The sequence below is a fragment of the Siphateles boraxobius genome, unplaced genomic scaffold (assembly GCF_051911475.1).
Source record: "Siphateles boraxobius isolate OS27281-9 unplaced genomic scaffold, OSU_SipBor_1 22, whole genome shotgun sequence".
NCBI lineage: Eukaryota > Metazoa > Chordata > Actinopteri > Cypriniformes > Leuciscidae > Siphateles > Siphateles boraxobius.
The window spans coordinates 4,177,769-4,205,000 of record NW_027508833.1 but is presented as its reverse complement, the minus strand read 5'-3'; the positions used below and the strand labels follow the sequence as shown (position 1 = coordinate 4,205,000).

Here is a 27,232-nt window from a genome sequence, read left to right as displayed (position 1 = left end):
ACCACCCGACAGCTGGATCGAGATGTGCTCAACAACTTTGTTGAATACGAGGCAAGTGCTTTTCCATTCACTTTCAGTCTGCCTCATTTCCCTGGAGAACATGTGGAGTGTTGCGATTCATTTAAATCATCTCAGTTCAAAGCAGTCCTCTTTAGAAGCATCCGCCCTGTGCATTTTTGATTCAGAGCTCCATTTTCTGCACTTTCAGGCAGCATTCAGTTTGGTTATATGAACTCATCATTATATTTGTCTCTCAGTAGCTCCTCCTCATAACACCTGCCAGCAGAACTGACTGTATCTTGTACTCTGCATGTTGCTAAAATTGCTTGATTTAAATACCCATGACAGAGTTCGATTCACAGCTCAGGGAAAAGATATTAGTAGATCATTATGTTAGTGAAGCGACAGCTTATGTCTTACACTTACTGTTTCATCGTTTATCATTAAAAAACGAATACTCAATTTGTCTTTTGTGTAGTGTATAATCTCACACTATAAAGCTTTTTAATCAAGACTGAACTTTGGCATCACATCTTTATGCAATTGTATTTTTGTTAGTCAACCAAAAAAACCTGAATCGACAATATTTCTTAATGCAAGTTCATGATTTTCAATTAATTTTGTGCACATGATTCTAAATTTTTTTTTTGTCTTTGTCAATTTTATAAAGTTTTTCTACTTTTGGTAGATGTTTTGGTGGTAAGACTGTTCGACAGAGAAACAGTATAATATATTTTGATCAACTTAACAAAAGCAATTGTTAATGTTGGAAACGGCAGATGAAATCAAGCCTCTTTCTTCTCTGAGTATTTGGTTTCAGTTGATGAATGTAAGTGCTGAATGTTGTTTTGTGTTTACTTAAAAGATAGTTGACCTAAAAATAAAATTTCATCATCACTTACTTATCATGGTAAGTCTTTAAAGTATCCCTTTTAATTAGAAAATATTACATATTTGGCTGTACTTTTTTGTCTCCACACTGGTGGTTTTGAGTTTCAGATTCAATAATATTTCAATAATACTTATTTTGTCTAAATATAACCTTGTGAAAAATAAGTACACACTTCAGCACACTTTTAAATGTATAATTAATGTTATATGAATTAATAATATACTTTAAAAGAGTATACTTAAGTGCGAAGTGAGTGTTTTCGGACACTTAATTGGATGTTAATTGTATTATAGTTTAAATTTAAATGCAGTTTATGACCGACTTAAGTAGGACTACATATATTTGTTATTACACATTTGTAATGATGACATTGCAATTTAGTTCATTATAATACATTAACTTTAATTGTAATATTGAATAACACACTACTTTAGTATGTTAGTCGAGATATCAAAATAAGTGCACTTCTTTAAAACACAGCACATGATAACTACAACATAATGATTTAAAATTACTTATAGTTTGACATTATTACAAAGTGCACTTTTTAAAAGTGTACTTAAAGGAGAACTCCAGGCAATTTTCAAGTTAATCTTGATCGTTATACCTTTGTGAGTACTGTCTATAGAAAAAAAGCCGAACCGGATTGATGCTTGCAACACAGAGCTGCTACTCTCACTCAGCTAAAACGGCAGTTATGGGGGCATATACATAAAGAGTGTCAAAATTGAACATTCAACCCCGTAAGACTTTCATTCATCTTCAGAACACATATTAAGATATTTTTGATGAAATCTGAGAGCTGGATCACTCCTTCATAGGCTGTAAGGTAATTAATATCTGCCAGCCCAGAAATATTACTAAAAACATTGTTAAAATTGTCCAAATGACTACAGTAGCTCAACTAATTTTGTTTTTTTTGCGCACAAAAAGTATTATCGTCGCTTGATAAACTTAAAGGATAAGTTCACTTTTTAAAAAACTTTTGCTGATAATTTACTCACCCCCTTGTCATCCAAGATGTCCATGTCTTTCTTTCTTCAGTCGAAAAGAAATTAAGGTTTTTGATGAAAATAATCTCTGTTTGATGATGACTCTCCTGTTCGAACTCGTTCATCAAAATGAACAAATCTTTTTGTCTAAAAAGAGTCTAAAAAGACTCGTTCAAAATTGACAAATCTTTTATTGAAAAAAGATTTGTTCATTTTGATGAACGAGTTCGAACAGGAGAGTCACGAACGTGCATCACAGAACAGAGCAAGGCGAGCATTTGTGCTTATAAAACGTAAAGTTTTTATTTTCATTTTTGAAATGACCGATCGTTTCGCAAGATAAGACCCTTATGCATCGTTTGGTGCCGTTTAAAGCCATTTGAAGCTGCACTGAAACTGTCATTTGGACCTTGGACCGTTTGGTACCCAATGAAGTCAATTATATTGAGAAAAATCGTAGAATGTTTTCATCAAAAACCTTAATTTTTTTTCGACTGAAGAAAGAAAGACATGGACATCTTGGATGACATGGGGGTGAGTAAATTATCAGCAAAAGTTTTTTAAAAAGTGAACTAATCCTTTAAGGTTGAGCAACTGTCGTCACTTGGACTATTTTAACGATGTCTTTAATAACTTTTCTGGGCTGGCAAATGAAATTACCTTGCAGCCTATGAAGGAGTGATCCAGCTCTCAGATTCATCAAAAAGATCAGAATTTGTGTTTTGAAGATGAACGAAAGTCTTATGGGGTTGGAACAACATGAGGGTGAGTAATTACTGACAGAATTTTCATTTTTGGGTTAACTAACCCTTTAAGTATGTCTCTTTTAGTGCACATAAGGTGACCTTTTATTGCATTATTATATAATCTGCAAGTAATTAAAAAAAAAGATATATACATTTATATTTTTAAGATTATAAGTATACTTCAAATGCACATTCAATACAATTAAGCACACTTCTTTTTCACAAGGGTATGTTTACTGTCCCATGTGGATAATTACAGTGTTTGAGAATCTTTGTGTGTTTGAATAGGGTAAAAAGTTACAATGTTTGTAAATATATTCATTGCATTCTGTCTTCCAGAAAAAAATGATCATACAGGACAAGCTGGAAAAGGAGAGGAATGATGCTAAAAATGGTGTGGAGGAATATGTTTACGACCTGCGAGACAAACTATGTGGCATCTATGAGAAATATGTCACTGAAAATGTGAGCACATGATCTCTGTTATCTGGAGCTGTTGTTCTCAGACAACAGACTAGAGAGCTTAATTCTGCAATTCAGAGAATCATTTCATAAATCCAAAAGAACATTACAAATACATAGCTACCAAAACAAATCACATATAGACTTATTATGTATGCGTGTTGATGTTATATTTTACAGGAAAGTAACCAGCTCACCACAATGCTTGAAGACACTGAGAACTGGCTGTATGAAGAAGGAGAGGACCAGGAGAAAGAAATCTATCAGGACAAACTGTCTGAACTCAAAGTATGTGTATTAGTGTTCAGATCATGCACGTGAACTACAGTTATAACAGTTTGCATTATTTCTAACTAGTTATACATGTATTTTTCCTTTGTTCATATTTTTCTTCTAGCATGATTTACCTCTTAATGCTTAAGTGTACGTCTTTTTTTTTTACAAGGGTCAGTTCTTTCAAAGAAAAACCTAAAGAGAAAATTAAGCAGGTTACTGTTGTGTTTGGGTTTTGTAGAGGTTTGGTGAGCCCATTGAAGAGCGGTACAGAGAGCATGAGGGCCGACCCAGAGCGTTTGATGAGCTAGGCAAGAAAATTCAGCTTTTTATGAAGGCGGTGGACGTGTATAGACAGAAGGTAAGCTGTAATTCCATCAATTTTTGATATTGTGTAGTTCTGTTGATAGAAAATGATGTAGAAAAGTTTTTGTAACTATAAAGCAGAGTTCTTGCCTGTTGTGTTTTTAGCAGCATTAGGGTGATGTGAAACCTCATTTTTTTTACAGGCATTAATGGGTTTTATTTGGGATAGCTCCTTTGCACAGATCTACTGGCCTAATTACTCGCATAGCTTACATTTTTTACATCATCTACAAGCTATATAATGTACCTTGTCATGTCTCCCACTATTCTATAGGCCAGTGGTTCCCAAACTGGGGTACCCTGGGGGTACGTGAGGTGACAGAGGGGGGAGGCGAACAAAATGCTGAGTTTTGCTGTTCATTTGTAATTGTATCCCACCTTTAAAGTGTTAGTTCACCCAAGAATTATCCCATAATTTACTCACCCTCAAGCCATCCTAGGTGTATATGACTTTCTTCTTTCAGCCAAACACAATCGGAGTATTATTAAAAAATATCCTGGCTCTTCCCATTGGTACCATTCGCCGGATCTCGACTAGGGTGACCACCCGTCCCGCTTTGCGTTGTACCGCACAGCATTTTCACCCCTTGTCCCGCATGTCACATATTGAGAAAATGTCCCGCATTTTCATCAGTCAGTTGGTTTTTAATTATCATATTAAGAAAACGTGCATGCGTTCTTTTGCCTTATTAAAAAAGCATTTTATTTATTCTTTTTGCGATGTAGGTTTTCACCTATATTTAACAGCGCTTCGTCAGAAGTACAAATACAACAGCCGTTTTTAAATCCTATCCAATGGTTGAAAGCAATTGAGTAAACACGGTCACTAGTAGGTTGTGACGCTGTCAATCAAAATGTGGAGCGGTGATTCGTTCCATGTGTTCCCTGTCAGAAAACAAGTAGATAATTTGGTAAATTAAATTTTAAATTTAACAGAATTTATCAACTTGTTGCCTGCTGTGGTTGTTTTAATTCACATCCTTTCTAAAAAAATATGAAAGTTTTTGGTTTAATATATTCTTAATATATAAGAATGTCAATGATCTAAATTCATTTTGGTTTATATTTTATTTGTTCATTATTTATTTTGTTGGATTTTAGTTGGATTTGGTCAGAAAATAGTGATCTGCATGATGAAAAATAAAGACATGTTATGTTACATTGTGATGTAATGGTGTTTTCTGGAAGGGACTAAAGAACAAAGAATTTTTATCAGCTGAAAGGCAGAATACAAATGTTTTTATTAATTTAGATACACATTATATAACAGTTTCAGGTTATGTTTTAGTGTTGGTAACATGTCCCACACAAACTTATAATCGTCCCACATTTGGTTTGTTTGATGGTGGTCACCCTAATCTCGACTCTCATACAGCTGTTACCGGAAGCCAGTGATTATAGTTTATAAAGTTATAAATATGGATATTTTTCTCACAAAAACGCATCGCTTCGCTTCTGAAGGTCTTTATTAACGCCCTGTGGAGCACTTTTATGATGGATGAATGTGCTTTTCTGGGCTTCAAAATCTAAGGTACCATTCAACACCATTATAAAGCTTGGAAAGCAAGGATATTTTTAAATATAACTGAAAGAAGAACAGCATATACACCTAGAAACACCTAGGATGGCTTGAGTAAGTAAATTATGGAATAATTTTTAATTTTTGGGTGAACTTTGAACCGTTAAAACTTAACAGGCAAAATACCGCTTCTAGTGTAAAAGCAGGACAACAGTAGTGCTGTGAAAGCTCTCATCTTTTGCGTTTCTAAACTGATGGCATCAACACAAGCACATGAAAGGCTGCTTGTAGAGTTTGCTGCCATCGTGCTACATTACTGCTGTTCTTGACCTTTATAAAAGTGAGGTTTTAGCACTTACTAGCATGAAGAACAAATATAGACACAAACAGTTCATAGAGATCGATTTAAGACAAACTCTCTTTGATACAAAAACATGCCCTGTGTGAGTTCTTATTGTTAATGTGGATATTAGCTAAATTATATGAGCAAGATTGCAATTTTCCCAAATATCCACACTATTGCAAATGTGAAAATGACTTTGTTCAACAGTTCAACAAACAAAAAAGAATATTAAGTGACATAAATCTCAAACACAGTATTGTCAGATATGCTCGCTCTATTTTGCAACAAAATAATAGTCCCAACAAAAGCCACAGCAGAAGTGTGTGAGTCTCCAAGCAGCACACAGCGGTGTTTCATTAGTGAATGAATCTGCGGCTTTGAACGAATCGGGAGAGTCGATGATTCAATGACCCATTCATAAATACAGCCACTTGCTTCATTATCGAATTAATGAATGACTCGATGACTCACTCATTAAGTAAAACGTGCCTCCACGTACTTGTGAATTTAGGTTAATATTTAATAGTAGCACTTTGTTTTTACCATCATTTCATACTTCTCTATTGAACTTTTTTTTGTTTAAAACATCTCATAACATTATTTGTGCTTTTGTATTTGCATTCAAGCCAGTTGCATTAAACAGTGTGTAAATACATCTAGAAGCAGCTTGTGCCACTTTGTTGATACTGGTTTCATTTGACTGAAATTATTAATTTTTTTAATCGCTTTAATTATTATAGTAAAAATCATTTAAAAAAGGTGTGTACAGTCTTAAGTGGAAGAGAGGAGGTACGCAAAAGGATGTTAAATGCTTACTGCTCTAGGAAACATATTCACTTTCTAATTCTTCTTCTTCTTTAATCTTACAGAAGATGTCTCAAGTGACTGTCTTTATATCAGTTGTTTTAGTCGTGTATATCATTACATAGTGATATATTTGTCAGAATAATTGTGTTTATGACTGCATCATAATCTTTTGCATTGTTCAGATTGGATCAATTATTCTTAAAATCATTTCACATTAATTTCTTTTACATTTACATAAATGCTGTGGACATGTCTGCTATTTGACCAACAGGACGAGCGCTACCAGCACTTGAGCGCTGAGGAGATGGGTGTTGTTGAGAAGAGTGTGAATGAAGCTTTAGGCTGGATAAATGCGAAGATGAACGCCCAAAGCAAACTCACCATTGCTCAAGACCCAGCAGTCAAAGTAGCAGAGATCATTCAGAAGATTCAGGTTTGTTTGTGCATTTTTCCAGTAAACTTTTTTCCCTGTCATTAGAATGATCACACCAGTGAGAGTACACCTTATAAAATCATTGCCATGTGACATTTTTAAAAAGGACATTATATTTTGGCATAAAGAAAATGAAGCCTGTTTGAATATTATCTCATGATACAATTGCATGCAAAAAATCCTTTACTGCAATGATGTTTGATAATGCATTTTTTAAAATTGGTATTATTCTACATTATGATAAAAACTGTAAAAGTTACAAATGTATTAATTTATTTTTACTTTAAATTTGCACAATTCAAACAAATGCTATAGTAATGTATAAATACTTATTTTTTATTAATTTAATTATTTACTGTATATATTTTACATTTAAGTAATAAGAATGAGATTTTTTATCTACGTAGTAATGACATTTTTTTGTGGGGAAAATGTTTTTTTTTTTTTACTTTTAATTTACATAAATGAATGACATCTAAACAAATGCTACCATGATGTATAAATACTTTAATAATTTAATTAAATTTGGTAGTATCCTGAAAATATACAAAAGGTAATGTAGTAATATAGGTCTTTTATTTTGACAGACTGTCTAGTTCTGTGTTCTTCTATAATGACATATTCTATATTATTTTGCATTAGAATAAAGAGAGGGGAAATAGTTCAGATGCAAAATTAATAATAAAAGAATCCTCTGTTCTGCAAAATATAATTTCTATTTTTTATTATTTTTTATTATGAGACAAAATATTGCCTCAACTTATTATTGGCAGGTTGTGTCCAGTTCCCCCATAAAGAATCCTTATATTCTGGCACTGGCTGACAATAGTCTAACCTACTGCATAATTCAATAAATTGAATCCATCTGCGCTGTGTTGAATTGTAGGAGCTAGAGGACGTTTGCAATCCTGTCGTCAACCGACCCAAACCCAAGGCCGAGGAGCCCGTAGAGGAGGGAGACAGAAACAACGGGGCCCATAACGGCCCCGCGGCGCAACAAGGTGCTGACAGCAAAGGCAATCAGCAGACGAAGCCTCCGTCTGGAGAGATGGAGGTGGACTGAGCTCTTCCACACTCAACCATCCGATTCTGCTGCCATTCTCACTTAAGCTACTATTAAACCTTTTCAACTTACACTGAACCAATAGCTGGAACCATTCTCTTTGTGTCCACCACTCAGTTGGCTGTATTTGTGCATCTGTTTGTTGACGTCTGCTCCTCTGTTGGTTTTTCTCTTGTACCTATTAAGGGATCGGGTCAGGCTGTCCTTTGAATGTTGCAGCTGTATTCGAAACTCAATCCGGGATTGGGCGTTCATGATAGGAGCATATAGAATAGATGTGGTTCAATAGCTGAAATGATGCTGCCACTCTTAACAAAAAGCTATCCCTAAAACAATGTGATACTTGCATTCTGGGAGAGCCAAAGGCATTTTTTGAGGTGAATCAAATCACACGGTAACTTGTTATGGGAATATGAATCTAAATACTGTTCAATCAATTGTTAAGATTGAGGTAAAACAAGCAAATATGTATGCAATACATATAAATATATGGTTTATATTTGTATTTAAAATATAAATTTCCAAAGGATGTGTTGTTTAGAGCCTGTAAATATTATTTTAGTAATTTGAATCTATGGGTGCTTAGATAGAGGTACACTCCTATTGTTGACATTGCAATGCTTTCAGCTCCGTAGTGTCTTATGAAAGTAGAATGTACTGAGCCGGTCATTACCTTTTTCCCCCCAGTTTTCATGCAGTCCCATATCAAGTCTTGAGGTTTGATGATCACAAATAATAAAACATGCCTTTATGACTGAATGCGTTTGTTGCCTTCTAAATTATTGTGCCAGTTTATATGAGAAATTTTAAATGTAATTCTACAGTCATAAAATCTGGACAAGAACAGGAGGGTCTCTAAGTGTAGAAGCACGTATAGAACTTTTATTTTATTTTTTTGCAAAACATACAGGCAAAAAATAAATTTGTATTAATTTAAATTTAAATAAGTTAAATTAAAATATAAATAAGTATCAAAGGATATACAAATTGTTTTCCTCATTTACAAACTTTAAGTCTTGTTTAAACTGAAGATTTTTTTTTCCGAAGAGATGTCTGGTCAATTTGTATTACTCATTGGAGCAATTAATGAGTCACAAAATATTTTTTTATTGGATGCACAATAACTTAACACAACTGTGGTTAGTGAGTTGATGAAAAGGTAATAATTAAAACATATTTAAAAATAAAAAAATACATAATTTTAAAATGAAAATATAAACAAAACAGTAAAACGATTTAAATATATTTGTTTACAAGCATGCCATGTGACCATTAACTTGTATCAGAGAACTGGAAATGCGTTGTCAAATTATTGAAATGTTTTAACTTAAAATCTTATTGTAAATATTTTAGGTCAAAGGGGGTTTCGACTGACAAAAAAGCAGTTTGAGAATCCCTGACTAAACACGGTGTTTAAATGACCTATCCAAAAAGAGCCAATGCTATATTTATGTTATTAATTATAGAAAAGCAAGTGTTGGAATCACAAACAAGACCAAACTACCTTTAACTGGAATTATTTTATGAAATCCTTAAATATGTCCAGGGACTAAAAACTTAATATTGTCAACGTAGTAATGTAGGACTTTTATTTTGACAGTCTCTATGGTAGTTCTGTGTTGTGCTTGTAACCTGATCACCTATTGGTCAATTTGCACAGCGACGTCGACACGTCATTACGCGCTCTAACGGGCGGACTTTTCAAAATGGAGGAAAGGCAAACATTTTGGAGGGGAATACAAATATATCGATTAAATGCATTTTTATACGTCATGCTCAAGTCAAAACACCTCACATTCACGGGAAAATAAGGATATTTTGAATACAATCACCGAATCGTCTGATTGAAGAGATTATGAAGTGAAAATGAGTGTCTCAATCGGAGATAAAATTGAGGTAAGTTAAGTAACTTAATTTAGCGCGGTCGCGAGAGCCATTCATACCGACAGACTACTGTAGTTTGTTGGGAGGCAGTGTGTACATTTTAAGCTCCCAAAACCAGCTAAAATGATCCTTTTGTTTGTTTTTACTTTGTTTCCCCCCACTTTTGTTCTTTCTAATTTGTCAAAACGCAATGTGGTAAAACTACAATTCATAACATTTGCGATAAAACATTATGATTTATCCCGAACGGTTATACTACCGTCTGGACCGCGCCTTCTGTTCATCCATCTGCGGTTCATTTTTAACGTAGTGCAACAAAAGTGTTTGGGGAATTATGAGCATGGAGACTGTTGCTAGGCGACGTGCGGTAGCGTCAGTGTCAGGTAGAGTCGCGGGAGGAGAGCGCGAGAGTGATGAACAGATGTCACTGTCAGATGCAGGTAACTAGTGACGCGTCAACAAAGATCACACACACAGTGCGCGCAACGGGCTGCTTTTGTGTTTTTTTTTAGCTTGATCCGTGGTCGAAACACTTTATGAAACATGTTGGAAGTGATTCATTCATTCCTGTTTAATTTGACTTCAAAAGGAAAAGATCCACATGAGGAGAGAATTTTGGCATCATCTGTGGATCATAGAATCGAGGTAGGAGATTTTTATGGAAGCTTCAGAATTTGTAGATATAAACTTCCAATTCTGAGAAAAAGTCTTACTAGATGTTAACTTACAATAAAGTCTGAATTGTGAGATGTAAACTCGCAATTATGAGAGAAAAAAGTCTGAATTGTGTGAAATTTTTATTTATTTTGCTATTCCGTGTTGAAAAAAAAGAAAAATTGTGAGTTGTAGCCTAAACAAAATTCAGAAAAGTCAGAATTGTGAGATGTAACCTCGAAATTAAGTAGGCCTATTGATTTATTTATTTATTTTGCTATTCTATGGTGGGGGAAAAACAGAATTGTGAGATGTAAATTCAGAATTCTCAGGAAAAAAGTCAGAATTATGAGATGTAGGCTAAACTCGCAATTTTTCCTCACAGTTGTGAAGAAAAAGCCTGAATTGTGAGATAAAAATTTCCTATTTTATTTTGCTAGTACGTGGTGGGTAAAAAAAAACTGAATTGTGAGATTTAAATTCGAAATTCTTAGAAAAAGAGAGATGTAAACTTAAAATTCTGAGAAAATAAGTCTCAATTGTGAGATACTAATTATACATTTTTATTTTGATATTCAGTGGTGGAACAAAAACTGAATTGTGTGATGGGCACTCAAAATTCTGGAAAAAGTCAGAAGTGCGAGATGTAAACTTGCAATTACAGAAAAAAAGTCCAAACTGAGAGATTTTTGATAATTTTGTGCAATTTTGATAAAAAATTCAAAATTGTCTGATAAAAAGCAACAATAGCCTCTATTGTTATTTTTTTATTCTGTGGTGTAGATAAGCTTTCATAGGGATGTCATTCGGAGGTTTAGGGACACAGAAAGTCTCAAAGGGATGAGATCGATCTCATGGGACAGGCTCTTGAAATGATCTCATTCTATATTTGTGTAATTCTCCCATCTAATTCAAACAATTCCTTGTTTTATGCTTCAGGACTTCAAGGTTCTCACCTTGTTGGGTAAAGGCTCTTTTGCATGTGTCTACAGAGCAAAATCTGTAAACACAGGTTTGGAAGTGGCAATCAAAATGGTAAGAACATTCTTTTCTGTTTAATTGCTCATAGTGGCAGCCAGGGGATTGGTTGTGCAGCATCTGTTCAAAACCGTTCCCTGTCTCCCATGTGTACTTGCAGATTGACAAGAAAGCCATGCACAAAGCTGGCATGGTGCAGAGAGTCATTAATGAGGTGGAGATTCAGTGTCGGTTAAAGCATCCGTCAGTTCTTGAGGTGAGTCCCAAACCCTCATCACACCTTACTGCTGCAGATCAACTGATGCTCATGTTAGATTAGGATGAATATTTTACTTTTAAAGGTGCATTGTGTAATATTTCTGAGGATCTTTTGACAGAAATGCAATATAAGATCCATAACTATGTTTTCAGTGGTGTATAATGACCTTGCATAATGAACCGTTATGTTTTTATTACCTTAGAATGAGACATTTATATCTCCATAACCACGGGCGCCCGCTTCTATGGAGGTCTACATATTGTGTCGTCATGTTTCTACCGTAGCCGACAGCGCTACAGAGCGCGTTTCATCACTACCTTGAAAAATAATTTTTCAGTGGGGTATAAAGACCTTACTTAATGAACCGTTATACAGTATTTGTATTACCTTAGAATGAGCAGTTTCTATCTACATACACCGCGGGTCCCCTTACATTGAAATGAGCCGACATGTTTCTACCTTAGCTCTAAACGGACAAACGCGTTACGTTACTATGTTGCTCTTCGTGCAAGGAAGCAAGCTTAGTTAGGCACAATGTAACAATAATATTCACAATAACATATAGTTTTACTGAATAATTAAGTAAACATAATTTCTTAATTTATCCTCGTAAAGAAAATATTATTTGAAGTGTTTTAATGGTATTTAAATTTCAGTATTGCTGAAGTTTTAAGAGCTGAATGTTCATCAAGGTTCCCACTCGGTTTAACCATAAATTTATATTAATATTCCAGTCATTTGTGTTTTACCGAAAAAAGGATGAAGATTTTTAAACAATTATTTTTTTATTACTATTTTTTGCCAATAAAATATTTTAGAGCTTGGCATCACTAGACCAAGTTATTCATAATAAAAATGCAGTTATACGATTTTATTAATTTATATTATTTTTCCAGGTCTAGAAATAACACTTTCAAAATTAGGCTATCTCATGTAGGTTTTTCCAAGACATTTGGGAACAAAAAAAGGGGTTGAATAAAAAGAAATAAGAAATGCCCTGATATGTAGTTGTTTTAGTCTTGTTAATGCATTGAGAACAAGTAGGTTGAAGAGAGATTTGTTTTTGTCAGGGTCTTATTGAAGACATTTGCACACTGATAATAACATTTTCTCTCCTATTTAATAAAAATAATTATGAAGGTCATGGACAAGTCATAAGACAAACTGAATACCGGAAGTTGATAATGGAAGATTATAGAGTAATGAGTATAATAACAGATATTGGCATTTCAGTTTGTTTCTAGCAGCAGTGTGATGTATAGATATATACTGAGGAAAGAACTATACTCAGCAAGTGCATGAATGTTGGAGCTTTTATGTAAAATGATATTATTGTGCATTTGTAATGTTACTTGAAGGAAACTGAATGGAATCCTGAATGGTTTGTATTTAAAAAGCAAGTATTGACCAGTCCTTTTATTTCCCTCTCCCAAGCTGTACAACTACTTTGAGGACAGTAATTATGTGTACCTGGTTCTGGAGATGTGTCACAATGGGGAGATGAGCCGCTACCTGAAGGAGAGGAAACAACCTTTTACAGAGGAGGAGGGTTAGTTCTTCACTTTTATGCACTACAGGGTTTCATGTTAAAAATCTGTTCTGCATGTAATTCCGTTTTAAAATCAACACTGTTTTCAGTCTTTTTGTTGTTTTCTGTTTATGTTATCAACAGCGAGGCACTTCATGCATCAGATCGTGAAGGGAATGCTGTACCTCCACACTCATGGGATCATGCACAGGGATCTGACCTTATCTAATCTCCTGCTCACCACCAGCATGAACATTAAAATTGGAGACTTTGGTTTGGCAACGCAACTCAAACTCCCTAGCGAGAAGCACTTCACCATGTGTGGCACACCGAACTACATTTCTCCTGAGGTGGCTACACGCAGCGCTCACGGCCTGGAGTCTGACGTTTGGTCGCTGGGCTGCATGTTCTATGCCTTTCTCACGGGCAGACCTCCCTTTGACACAGACACTGTGAAACACACCCTCAATAAGGTGGTTCTGGGAGAATATCAGATGCCCTCTCACATATCAGCAGAAGCGCAGGACCTGATTCAGCAGCTGTTGCAGAGGAACCCCGCACTCAGGCCCAGTCTCTCCGCGGTGCTGGACCACCCTTTTATGACTCAAACCGTGCCCACCGCAAGCAAAGACTCTGGGAGCAGTGACGGAGGGTCCATAGACAGTGGTATAGCCACCATTTCCACAGCCTCCAATGCCACTAATAGCAGCAGCAGCAGTAGCCGGCTACAGAGGAGAACAAGGAAGATGATTGGACAGCCCTTACCCAATCGCATGGCGCCGATCCCCAGCCACTCCCATCACTCCACCAGTTCCAGTTTTAAGAGTGGGCAAGATTGGCAGCCAAATTTTCATGATGATTTATCCAGGATGGGTATTGAGAGAGCTCCCCTGGGTGCTGACAGTAGAAGGCCTCACTCTCGCTACTTGAGGCGGGCTCATTCATCAGATCGATCCGGTGCTGGGATTAACCACACTTCACAGGAGGCAGAGCTAGAGAGATGCCACTCAGAAGAGATGCTTCCAGGGTCCGGACGGTCATTTCCACCAACCTCCAGTTACAGAAACGTTCACCATGGCTACTCTGAGCATGGGCGCCTTCCCTCTCCACCTGTAAAACAGCCTGCAAAGTAAGAGACGTGCAAAGCATGTGTGCATTTCAGCATTATTACACTATCTATTTTATAATTACTGCTTTTGTTCCCCTCTTTACTCAGTCCGGGATCGTCTTTTTCTACATCCACCCATTCAATGAGACCACAGATGCCTGATTCTCAAACACAGGCCTGGTTCAGCAATGATGGTATCATTCCCAGCTGAATTTTTTGTTATATTTTTAGAAGAAATATTTCAACAAAAAGTTATAATTCTGTCATTGTTTACCCCGACATATGAAAAAAAAATATTGAAATATTCTGTAGAATCTCTTTAAGCTTCTCAATTAGCACAATGAGAATGAATGGTGATTCACACTGCCAAAATTTTCAGAAAGGATAAAAACCCAATTAAAGTAGTCTATGCAACTTGTGCACTATCTTCCAAGTTTTCTAAAGCCATATAATAGATTTTAATGAGAAACGGTAAAATAGTGACTTAAATTTTGAGCTGCATTCACTCAAAACTATCATTTAGCTTCAGAAGACTTGAATACAATGCATAAGATATGTGGATTGCTTTAATGATTGTATGGAAAAGAGCAGCGTGAACATTCTTCAAAAAAAAAAAAAAAGTAAATGATGCTATAATTTTTTTATTTTGTGTGAATTATTACTTATTCTTAAAGCTTTGCATATTGAAGTATTTTAAACCTTAAAACATTTTCACTTTTAGGACTGTTCAAGAGACCAGCAGACCTAAGCAGTCACAGCAGCGGTGGGAGTTTTCACTCTGGACGAGGGCCCATCGGGACACAAAGCTCCTGCAGCGACAAACCCAGCGGCCTTCATTCTCAGCAGCAACCCAACGTATTCTCCCACAACAATCCAGGGCCCTGCAGGGAAGATGGGTTTGGATCAGGACACGTGTCAGAACCTCAGGGCTACTCAGATCTGCAGTTTCTGGGTCCACCCCTGTCCAAAGGTAAAGCAAACACAGAGAAGAAAGAGAAGTTGTGTCCTACGAAGAGCTTCCCTCCGCTCTGTGCTGCCAGACTCAAGCCCATCAGACAAAAGACCAAAAATGCTGTGGTGAGTAAAGCTATTTATCTCCTATAATGGGTACAACTCAAATTTATCAGTATAGCGCTTTTCACAATACACAAAGTTTCAAAGCAGCTTTTGTTTGTGTATATGTACATATGTGTGTGTGTGTGTTAAGTTTACTTTGAGTTGGAGCACTGGAGAGAACTTATAAGTTAGAATTGGTCATTTAAACAACATATTGTGCCAACAATGTGTATTTCTTTAGGTTAGTATCCTGGAGTCTGGAGAGGTGTGTATGGAGCTGCTGAAAGGACAAGGATCTCAGGAGAGAGTCAAAGAAGTACTTAGGATATCCTGTGACGGATCCATGGTGAGGGACTAGAAAATCAATAATTAATGTGATATAGTGTAATTAATTAATGTGTGGAAGTTATCACATTAATTAATTAGTATCAAACATTTTCAAAAAGGAGATTAACATTAGAGATGGACTGATCTTGTTTAAAACATTTAAAATGAACTGATTTTGTCAGAACCTCTAGCAAATTACATGTTATTTTGTTTAGTTGTCTGATCAGAATCGTCGGAGAATCATGATCTCTGTTCCAAAAAGACATGATTCTTAATTTATCCAGAATCGTGCAGCTCTAATGCACGTTTTTATTTTTTTAAATTATTTTTTATCAAACGGTTATTTAGTGTCAATAGTGTGATTTAGTTTACCTCTATTGGTTAGGAAACAACGGCTCCTTTTTACAGACTGATGATGCGTTTCAACAGTTTAGTTATCAACATTGCAAGAAAAGATAATATTTTATAAATGTAATACACATTTATAACGCTATATATTGTGTTATATTACCTTGTCAGTAAATGACAAAAACTAATGCTGCTACGAGGGTCAGGGTGTTTCTAATACAAAGGCTGAGGGAGTGACTACAAATTTTACACCTCTCTCTCTTCTGATCAAACGCTCTATATTTTTTCCCTCTTTTGGAAACTGTATCACATTTTTTCCTTTTGCTATTGGAGCAAATAGAAATACAAAAATGTATACTTGCTGTTATCTCCCGTTCACCAACTATAACAACTTCTGAGTTACGGAAGTGTGAAAAGGGTCCATTATCAACGTCTGTCAATCTCTAATTCCCATGCTCTTCCCTATGTGTTTTTAGGTTACAGTGTACCAGCCCAATGAAGGTAAAGGTTTCCCTGTGCTGGACCACCCGCCCTCACCACCTGAAGACATTCTCATCTGCAGTTATGAGGATTTACCAGGTACAATGACTTATTCAAGACTTGAGACAGCTTTTGAAAGCAAGATGTGTTTGTAATATTCATAGTTATTTGACTCTTCCCTGCAGAAAAATACTGGAAGAAATATCAGTATGCCACAAAGTTTGTGCTGTTGGTGAAATCGAAGACCCCCAAAGTCACATTGTACACAAAGTTTGCCAAGTGCATGTTGATGGAGAACACTCCTAATGCAGACCTGGAGGTGTGCTTCTACGATGGTGAGCGGCACAGATCATCTCAGCGGAATGAACTGTGTGTAGTGCAGTGTATTTGATTTAGGTTTAAGCATTCTTTTTTCGGCCATTAGGTGCAAAAACCCATAAGACAAGTGAACAGGTGCGTTTGGTCGAGAAGAGCGGGAAATCGTATACAATGAAGGGTGATGTTGGGCTGAGCGGATTGAGCCCTGAGTGCAGAGTCTACATGGAGCTCTCTGAGGAGGTAATGCATTACTTCATCTGCGGTTGCATGTTTAAGTGTGAAATTCTGCATTTTGATTGGTGCATGTTTAAAGCTTTCATATTTATTTAAGGACTCTCAGATGTGTGGTCGTGCTGCTTGCTACAGTTATGCTGACCAAGATTGTTTGTGTTTTTTTAGGGGCATCGAATGTGTCTGTCTTTGGAAGCGGCGATTACTGCTGAGGAGCAGCGCAGCGCTAAAAACACTCAATTCTTTCCCATCACTATCGGCAGGTGAGGCGGCTAGTGTTTATACCGTCAACCTTCACCAGCTAACTAAAGCTAGATCCATACAATTGGTGGAGATTACGGGCAATTTCACAACTGGCTCATTTGGAGCATTTGTTTCAGAACCTAACGCGTTTTCTCCCTTAGTTCGGTTCGTTTAGGCATATATGACACGGCAGTCGCGCTCGGATCCGCACTAACTTGAAAACTAACTCTTGGGCGGTTCGGTTGAGTTCAGAAAGAAATCCGACCCGACAGACCAACAAACCAAGCGGTATCATAATTAATAACAGGAAATGTGTTCTATAAAAAGCAGCAGTGTCTGATTCTGAGTGTGCACATCAGTTATCACAGTTGAAAAGTACATCTTCATCTTAAAATGTTGTGTAATTGCTTTTCTCCGTGCATTGCAGGAATGCTGTCCCAACAAATTCAGATTCCTTGATTCCCTCTTTATCTGTGTGTGTGTGTGTATATATATATATATATATATATATATATATAATTTTTTTTTTTTTTAAGTGCCCCTATTCAGCTATTTTGAAGGTTCCTTATTGATTGATTTGTTCAAACGACTCGTCCGAAGATGCAGTCTCTCTAAATCCCTCTTTTCCACAAGCCTACTCTGCTCTGATTGGCCAGATGGCCACAAAGACCACACATTAAGCTCGCAGAGCTATTACAGCATTATTTTCCAGTTATCTCTGTAAAGCTGCTTTGAAACAATCTCTATTGTAAAAAGCGCTATATAAATAAAGGTGACTTAACTTGGCAGAGTGAACTTTTTACTCCATCTTCATGGATGACACAGAGGAAACTCTGACCAATAAGAGGACAGCTTTACTCTCATGTGACTTGCATTGATTGGTACGCTTTGATATGCTGCCTTTTGAAAGCGAACTGAACCAAGAAGGAAATGCAGTGAAGTCCCTGTTTTGGAACAAAGCAAACAATATACAGGTCTGAAAACACCCTAGGTGTCATGCATGAGATGTCTCACACTGGTTGTCTTATGCTCCACCAGGAGACCCACCAATCCAGCTTTCCCAGCCCCTCAGCCTCAGTGTTCCTCTGGCTCCGGCACAGCAGCTCCTGCAGAGGTGGCTCAGGTGTGTGTGAGTCCGCCCCAGCCACCACACATCACACCGTCAGTAAGTCATGCATGCATATCATCTCCAAGCACATCAATTTATTTCGAGTACGTCCCCCTCTGAAATGATATTTTCCATTAACGGTAAGTCATTTGTCTTCTTCATGCCTAGATGATTTCCTACACGGGATCAGACTTCACCACAGCAAGTGTGGCTAAAGGCAGCTCACCTCAATCAGGCAAAGATGAGCGCACCATTAACACAGGGAAGGTGCTCAAGTCCATTTTTGTGCCGAACATTGGCTGGGCCTCTCAGGTAAAGTGTTTGACTGGATAATTTAGCGAAAATGTTGACTTTTTATTAATATTATCATTATTGTTAAATGAATATATACATATGCATACATAGTTCTTTGCTTTCAAAAAGTATCAATTTTCATACTGTCTGCAACCTTTTTGAGTGGTGTACTGTATTTATGTATGTATATTTATTTATTTGTTCCATGTATCATTATTAATAATTATTAATAATAATTTATTTATTTATTATCCTTGTCATTATAGTACAATTTATTATCATTGATATACTACTATAGTTGTGTTAATATTTTGAATTAGATTTATTTTTTATATTTATTTTTTATTTTAATATTAAAGTTTTTGCCATTAATTTTTTTTGTCTATATTATGTCTATGTAGTTTTGATTAAGTTTTATTGTATTCCATTTGAGTTATTTTAGTACATAGAAACAGTTTGTTTTTTTGTTTTTTATATTTTATTTTATTTCAGTTGATTTTTATTTTATTCAAGTAATGAAAATGTTTTTTTATGGTTTGAGTTTAACGATAATAACCCTGTATTATACATTTTATATATCCACCACTATGCATATAAATAAATGATATTTAGAAATGATATATCTACGTACAAACATAAAATATAAATAATATATATTTATAAGTTTGTTTATATATTTCTAGTATTAGCATTGAACTAAGTTTATTTATTTCTGTTTTTTAGCTTACAAGTGGTGAGGTCTGGGTTCAGTTTAATGACGGATCACAGCTGATGGTCCAAGTTGGCGTCTCTTGCATCACTTTTACTTCCCCTGATGGACGAATCACCAGGTAAAGCTTGTCATGGCAAAAATCTAAAGAAAATGATTTAAGAACAATGACTTTATTTGCAATGTATGTAACTTTCATAAATGCATAATAAGGCCAGGGGCATTTCTTAAAACCATGAAATGAATGAGGTCTGTTTTTGTCTGCATGTTGGTAGCGCTCCTGTTCTGAACTGTCACGCTGTCTGTGTCCTCTCAGGTATAAAGAGAATGAGAAGTTACCAGAGCTGGTGAAAGAGAAACTGCACTGTCTGTCCACCATCCTGGGTCTCCTCGCCAGCCCTGCCGTCAGACGCTGAGAAGCTCCGCTGAACCTGCGTTCATATGAGCTGTGCATTGCTGTCAGAAGCACTTCTGTTTTTTTATTCTCAAATTCTCATGAATATGCTTTGTGTTTGTAAATATATATTTTTAAACTTTTGTACATATAGTCCCAAAGATTATGGAAGTTATATATTTTTTATGTTGTACATATTGGGTTTTTCTGTGTTTGTCTTGTGGTGCCTTTGTTTTCGTCTACCAGTTCAACTCAGTGCTTCAATGAAATGTTAGCTGTACAAACATACAAGCATTAAACATCTGCTGCCTGGTGTATTATTGCTCTTTTCTCTCTTCTGTTTATTTGAGCAGGATTTACTAAATTATTCAATGGGTTACTGATAATGACAAAATGCAAATTAAAGTATAAATGGATGAATCCCACAAAAACTGTCAATTCAGTCATATTCACTCCGTAATCTATAGAAATACATGTTTTCATACAGAATCAGTTGCTCGTTGCAATGCAAAAAATCCAATGCTAAAAAAAAAATACATTTTTAAATTACAATTATAAAATTATACATCATGATAGTACATTTATTATTTTTGTACATATATATTTTCTTAATGTTTACATTACTTATACAAACATACATGTCTTATATACACCATATACCTTTAAAGGTTTGGGGTCAGTAAGAGTTTTAATGGTATTTTTAATTTTCTTTAGTCAGAATATTCAGGCAGGAGCAACAGCATAAATCTAAATCTATTTTGTATACAATAGATACAGAAACACCTGTTGTTTATAAAGCCTGCTTTACTGCAGTCATCTTTTACGTAAGACACGTTGAAAATAAGTATTTTCCATCGCGCGCCAAAAAAAAAGTGGTTTGTTTGCAAGTGGTTTGAATTTATTGCCTTGTTTTCTGTTATGAAGTTCTCAACATATAAGAGATTGTGTTGCACTGGCGCCCCCTCGCGGCAACATTCACACAGTGGATTCAGGCGCTGAGCAGCAGCACAAACCTCCTGTCATGCTTCAGGAGGAACACACACACACACGCTAGCTGGACTGAACTGAGCCCAGCCCCACCTCAGGAGGAGGCAGTGCTCGCTCTCTAGGTGTCTGGACTGAGAGCAGAACGCATTTGATTCATCTGATCATCTTCGAGCGCATTTCATTCTCAGTCTCAACGACAGACAGACATCAACACGAGTCATGGAGACCAGACTGTCCTCCAGCTAGCTAACTGCTATCTAACCGGAGTCCGAAAACATGCGCTAGACAGGTATTTACTTTGCTGCATCTGCTCTTTCAGTGTGTCCACTGGGGAGAAAACAAGTGTTGAAGCTTTCTCACATCCATCAGTAAGACTTGAGTTGATCTGAATGTGAAAGTACGTACTGTGCTAGCTTGTTTGCGCTGCTGCTGCTGAATGGGATGTTTATGGCGGATTCCAGGAGTCCTACGGGATCCTACATGCCATTGATATGTTTTCAAAAATGAACAGAATATGTATAATGGGTAGAATCAACTGTATTTATATTCTGATACAGTGAAAGTAAGTCTTAAACCAGAAGGAACACATTGGCTGTGTTTCAAATTCTAGTGAGCCCCCTTCCTGGACAGCATATGTGGGCATCTCGGGGCTTTCTAACGATCGGAAACTTTCGACTCTTCTGCGAAGCATCGTATGTTTGATTCACGGTTCACCTGTTCTGTGATGCATCAAATGTTCGAATCTTTCGCCCAGACTCGCATGTTACCGATCGATTATTCGAATAAATGTTTAAACTCGCATGTGATGCATCCTTTTATATATATATATATATAGATATTATATAAATTGAAGCTCCGAACTCGTTAGTAAAGCTTTGAATGTTGCATAGAATTTTCAAACTGGCTGCTGATGCCGCATATGATTAATTGTATGTTTAAATTTTTTTGTCATTCTGTGAATCAAAATAAAATCAAACTCGCTAAGGATGCATCAAACTCTCCTATGACATAGTGAATGTTTATGTTTTTATAGAAAGTTCAAAGTCGCATGTTTATCAAATGTTCTTATCAAACAGACTTATCCATCATATTTTTAAATCTAATGTTTAAACTCTCAAGGCTTAAATCAGGGCTCTGAACTTAACAATGAGGTTTTTGAAATTTTCAGAGAATGTTTGCATAATGCATTGAATGTTTAAAGTGTCCCCATGAAATCGAAATTAAGGTTTTTGCGATTTTAGTATGAATGTTTTAACCTTACTGTTATCTATACGCTAGTGTGCTCTGAAACAGTGGCAAAATTAGCATCTAGAAGATATAAGCATTCAAAACTTACAATCTCTCTCTTCTGCCAATATGGATCCATGATTTTGATGACATCACTCTGCACTTCAGCTTCTCATCAGATTTTCTGTCCAATCAAATGCTCTCTAGAATCTGAAGCTCCGCCCCCAACACTATAAATAGACGCTGCGGTTGAAATTGGTCACTTGTTCACACATTTACTATTTTCTACATGGTTGATTGGCACAAAGTGCACTTTATAGGGGATAGGGAATGATTTAGACAGTGTAAATATGAATTCCATTGGGGCGATCCGGTCCAGAGACACGGTAGCACAGAGCGGATCATATGTGCGAGTCGGCGCAGACCAGAAAACGTATTTCGGACGCATTCGAATTCTGCACAGAATGCTATATTTTAAAGCGATATTGAGGAGATTAGGAGGAAACTTTGGCTTTACTGAGTCAACGGCTCTGGCCATGCTTTGATATAAATTAAACGGTATTGGCTATTTTTAAAAAGGGGAGGGGCTGCTCGATATGCCCCGCCCTCTCTTCCTGTTTCAGTGGAAATTACGTCAACACATTGAATTATGCTGGCACTTCAGTGGGCTTTTAAACTGAGCATTCACACTTGCATACAATGCTTTGAATGTTCGACGCAAACCTTTTGAATTCACATATAATGCAGCAGATGTTCATATCCAATCTTAACACTGAAGTATGACGCATCTAATATTCAAGCTTTCGCACTCATAATTGATGCACCAGATTTCCAAATAGTTCAGACGTCCGAATTGAATGAGCAAAACAAATTCTTGTACTTGCCTGTAATGCATACATTTTTTGTAAACCGTAGATTTTCCCATGATGTTTTAAATGATGCATTTAATTAATGATGCATACCATGATGTTTTGAATGCAATGTTCTAATAGAACATTCCAACTGAAGTGCTTGTGATACATACACAAACATTCAGTTTAGCCAGGCAGTTCATTGGGTTTGCGTCACAGCCGTGAAAATCTAGTCCAACTTGAGCATCGATAAGGGACAGAATCTGCTTTTGTAAATCTACAGCCTCTTTATTGTTCAGTGTCAGTTACTGGATGTAACACTTTTCACAGTTTCATCATTTACAGCTCTGATAATAATAATCTCTCGTGGCTTTGGTTTCACAGGGTTGTATAAGAAGAGTCCTGTTTCCTGTTTTCACTGGAGTGGCACTACGGTCACATCTGGCCATCAGCAGCTGAAATGCAGACTTTCCTGAGAGGCAGACGAGTGGGCTATTGGCTCAGCGAGAAGAAGATGAAGAAACTCAATTTCCTGGCCTTTGCAGAGATGTGCAGGTGAGAGGTGAACATGGATCCACCAGCCTGAATCTGTTTCCATGTTAGAGCACAGCAGGTGCCTGTTGCTTTCACTGTACTCGTGGTCAGCGGTTCATCAAAAACAGCTGTTTTCTGTGTCTGCTTTTGCTCTGCTGATCTTGACAGATCAGTTGATAGAGTTGTTTCAATAAAAAGGTGTGTCGGTATTTTTTTTTTTCTTGAATGTTTTCTTCATAGAAAGGACTTTGAACTGTGGTTGAAAAAAAGATCCAGGAAGGTTGCTTGGAGGTTGTGTAATACAGTGTAGCAGAGAGCCATGTTAACATAAGATACATATTAACAAGACACTATTTCTTGTGGAAGTGTCTCATAAGCAGAAATGTTTGTTTAGGTTGACAGACTGTGCATAGAAGTGCTCAGATGACTCGTACCACACTAATATAGCAAAAATAATCAATTTGGGAAGTTTTAAATGGTTTCCCCCAAACAGTTCCCCTGTCTGCCTTTGGTTGGGTAAATGGATTGCCCCGTCCTAAACTCACTCATTGGTTGAGCAAATCTTAACATGTCAGGCTGGTCGGGTTACTCGGGTTACTTGAGGAAAGGTGTGTTGTTAATTTGAAGCAATCACAGTGCAGTGCAGTCATAGATAAAATAAAATGTCACAGATTTATTACTAAACTAGAGACTTGGAGCTTGATTTACAAAATATTTTTATGAATAAAAATCCTTCATTACTACTGTTTGTCTTGTTTTATAACTTAAGAAAATGTTTTACTTTATATTTATATTTTGTATTCCTGAAAAAACTAAATAAAATCTCTATTAGTCACATCTAACAGAAGTTTAATATATAATGTGTGTATATACAGTATAGGCATAAATATATAATTATACATGTATATAAGTTTTATGTTAGATGTGATTAATCGATTTGACATCACTACTAAATAATTGTTCTTAAAAATACAAATTTATGAAAAAAATAAAATCTTTTGGATTCTGGATGAATTGAGAATCATGATTTTTTTTGATTGTTTCAAACACAGATCACAATTCTCCCATGATTCTGAACACAAACTAATCAAAATAACAAGTAATTTACTAGAGGTTCTGACGAAATGTTAATTGCTGCAGGCTATTTAAAAATGTTTAATTAACTTAAATGAATTATTTAAAAGTAAAAAGGAATTCAATAACACATACGTTTTCTAACAGTCACTTGTCGCCACCTACTGGTGTAACTATGTAATCAACACAAATGTTATTTGAAGCGCCAAGTTACTTTCAAAAGCTGATTTGGTTTATTTTGATCACAACCGTAGACATCAGTGTTTATATCCAAACTGTAAACTTTTATCACAGGACTTCTGGGATAAACAGGCGAATCATTGTCATATAGGAATGAGATCGCATGGGTGCTTGAATTGAGATCACAATCTTTTAATTGTTAATCATGGAGCTCTAATTTGTATTAAGAGTCTTCTATTTTGTTCCTTTCACAATGCACAATGTCAAAAGGGCAGTTTGCCTTTTCAAAACAGAATGTGCTGTAAAATATTTGTAGTTTTGTTCTGCTCTGCCTGTTTTTTGGATAAAGCATCTCTGCTATCCAGACTATGAAACCCTTGAATGATTTGACATGGTGCATGTAGGTGACCAATCCTGGGCTGGCTGTGTTTTAACACTGTGCCAGCACTTCTGTTCCCTATGACTTTGCAGTCGGCCAGATTGGCTTACTCATCATTGAAAGGCCCCTGGATTATTACCCAGCATTCAGATAGAGAGAGAGAGAGAGAGAGAGAGAAAGAGTGAATGAGTGAGAGTTGGCACAGCAAAGCACTTGGACGTTGCACTTGGGCGCTGTGTTTGTATGGGTTGTGTAACCTGAGCAAACTGAATTGCTGGACCGGCAAAGGGTTAATGTTACACACAGTGGTTTGTGTGGCGTAGTGAATGGTTGTGTGTGTGTGGTTACTCTTTTTTTTTTCTTTTTCTTACGCTTTGCTCGTTGTGCCCCACTGTCTTGGTCTCAAGCTGAATGGACAATTGTGTAATGTGTGAAGCCAGCGTTGCATTGGATTTCCTCACTTGGCTGTGTGTGTGTGTGAGGAATTGTGTGGCTGAGTTGGAGAAAGTGAAGGAACAAGGGAATACAACAATGTGATCAGTGTAAGCGGGCAACTCTGTCAGCCAGTGAACAAAGGGATACGCTTTTGTGTGTTACACACAAGCACTTTTTAAGGGACAGGTCACTCAAAAATAAGTTCTGTCATCATTCACTCACCCTCATGTCATTCCAAACTTGTTTGACTTTCTTCCATTGAACAATGGACAAATGTACAAGACTTTTCTATTTCAAGTCTTTTGAAGCCATACAGTAGCATTGTGTGAGAAACAGACACAAATATGTTGTTATTCATTGTAAATCTATATTTTCTATTAAAACAGGAAGTTGAGCAAGCTAGCTAACTTGGAGACAGGTGGTATTGGGAAGGGACATTCTCATAATCTCATTGTAGAGAGCATTTGATTGGACAGAAATCTGTTTATTGCAACATGAGTCATCGATATGTATGTACAGAAATATAATATTTTATGAGTTAGAGTTGTCGAAAGGACCGAATTCAGTACCAAGTCGGTACTGAAATTTAAAAAATGTGACGATACCAGCATTTTTGTCTAGCATTTTGAGCATTGTTGAACGGATTCTTAAACGCCTCTGATTGGCACATTGTGTTGACGCGCTCAACTTATATGTCTCTGATTGGCTACAATGATCAATGCTTAAAAAACACGTTGTCTTTGACGCTCTTCATCGAGCGCTACCACAGATACACACGGGAACGTTTGAAAGCAGCGTGTATCAGCGGATCCGTCAATTAGCGGATATATTAGGTATTCGCTGATAGATACCTGCTTTTAAACGCTCCCGTGTGCATCTGTGTAAACGCGCAGTGAAGAGAGTCAAAGACGTCATTGTTGAAAATTGTAGCCAATCACAGACATATATGTTGCGGTGATCAACACAATGCCCAATCAGAGACATATATTCCGCGCATCAACACAATGGCCAATCAGAGACATATATGTTGAGCGTATGAACACAATGGCCAATCAGAGGTGTTTAAGAATCCGTTCAACAGCGCTCAAAATGCTAGAGGGAAATGCTGGTGTCGTCACATTTTTAAATTTTGACAACTCTAGTATGTGTAGATAAATAGTTCAACCAACAACAAAAAATTATAGTAAATTTACTTCCCCTAATGTCATTGTACAAAAGGAATCTGCTTTTTTTTTCTAGAGGTGGGAGAATCTCCCGCAGTGAGAATTTCAGAATCGATTCTGAGTTTTGTTTTTATCCTCCGATGATAAATTCCACACATGCACACACAAAAACCCTCAAACCTTCTATGCATTTTGAGAAGATTGAAGCAAATCACAAGGGCAATCGCAGGCTTCATTGCACAGGATATGCAGTGTGAGAATTGGGTTTTATCCAATCGAATCGTGTGTTGCCTAGAGATTCTCACTACTAGGCTATTATTCTCAGCTGGTTCAACCGAGGCCCTGGATTTGAGGATTTCTGCCATTTATTTTTCTGGAGATCCTCTCATGCCCTGTCCAGTTCGATGGGAGCCGTTGGTGGATGTTTTCAGGTCTCTCCAGAAATGTTGGATTGGGTTCGAGTCCGGTCTCTGGCTGGGCCACATTCACGTTTTCAAGGAAATCAAGTTACTGCAAGTCTGAATGTCACTTAAATATATTAGTGACCTCTGAGCATGTCAATCACACTAGCACAGATTAAAACTGTT

The 27,232-nt window shown here is 36.6% G+C and overlaps 3 protein-coding genes across 3 annotated transcripts in view; all 3 read left to right on the top strand.

Annotated features, from left to right (window-relative positions):
• The window catches only part of hspa4l (heat shock protein 4 like), a 25,877-nt gene extending 17,222 nt beyond the window's left edge, over positions 1–8,655 (top strand). The window contains exons 14-19 of the mRNA XM_077238376.1: positions 1–51; positions 2,970–3,095; positions 3,273–3,380; positions 3,607–3,726; positions 6,672–6,833; positions 7,720–8,655. The exon at positions 1–51 is cut by the window's left edge and continues 84 nt beyond it. Coding sequence (XP_077094491.1) covers positions 1–51; positions 2,970–3,095; positions 3,273–3,380; positions 3,607–3,726; positions 6,672–6,833; positions 7,720–7,896 — 744 coding nt within the window. The 3' untranslated portion in view covers positions 7,897–8,655. The remainder of the gene's footprint in view (positions 52–2,969; positions 3,096–3,272; positions 3,381–3,606; positions 3,727–6,671; positions 6,834–7,719) is intronic.
• Positions 8,656–9,566: 911 nt separating this feature from the next.
• Positions 9,567–20,130, top strand: plk4 (polo-like kinase 4 (Drosophila)). The gene is made up of 16 exons (XM_077238375.1): positions 9,567–9,792; positions 11,374–11,469; positions 11,573–11,668; positions 13,106–13,220; positions 13,344–14,328; positions 14,416–14,501; positions 15,029–15,384; positions 15,605–15,709; positions 16,515–16,617; positions 16,704–16,853; positions 16,943–17,076; positions 17,236–17,330; positions 18,349–18,475; positions 18,587–18,730; positions 19,436–19,542; positions 19,738–20,130. Exons 1-16 carry the CDS (start codon positions 9,763–9,765, stop codon positions 19,835–19,837), a joined length of 2,829 nt encoding a protein of 942 aa, XP_077094490.1. The 5' UTR covers positions 9,567–9,762; the 3' UTR covers positions 19,838–20,130.
• Positions 20,131–20,778: 648 nt separating this feature from the next.
• The window catches only part of itpk1b (inositol-tetrakisphosphate 1-kinase b), a 54,813-nt gene continuing 48,359 nt past the window's right edge, over positions 20,779–27,232 (top strand). Inside the window, exons 1-2 of the mRNA XM_077238369.1 lie at positions 20,779–21,091; positions 23,265–23,435. Coding sequence (XP_077094484.1) covers positions 23,341–23,435 — 95 coding nt within the window. The 5' untranslated portion in view covers positions 20,779–21,091; positions 23,265–23,340. The remainder of the gene's footprint in view (positions 21,092–23,264; positions 23,436–27,232) is intronic.

Coding starts and splice junctions, on each gene's coding strand:
- plk4 (XM_077238375.1), top strand. CDS start 9,763: ATGAGTGTCTCAATCGGAGATAAAATTGAG. Junction 17,077..17,235: donor ACATGGAGCTCTCTGAGGAG/GTAATGCATTAC, acceptor GTGTTTTTTTAG/GGGCATCGAATGTGTCTGTC. Junction 18,731..19,435: donor ACATTGGCTGGGCCTCTCAG/GTAAAGTGTTTG, acceptor TCTGTTTTTTAG/CTTACAAGTGGTGAGGTCTG.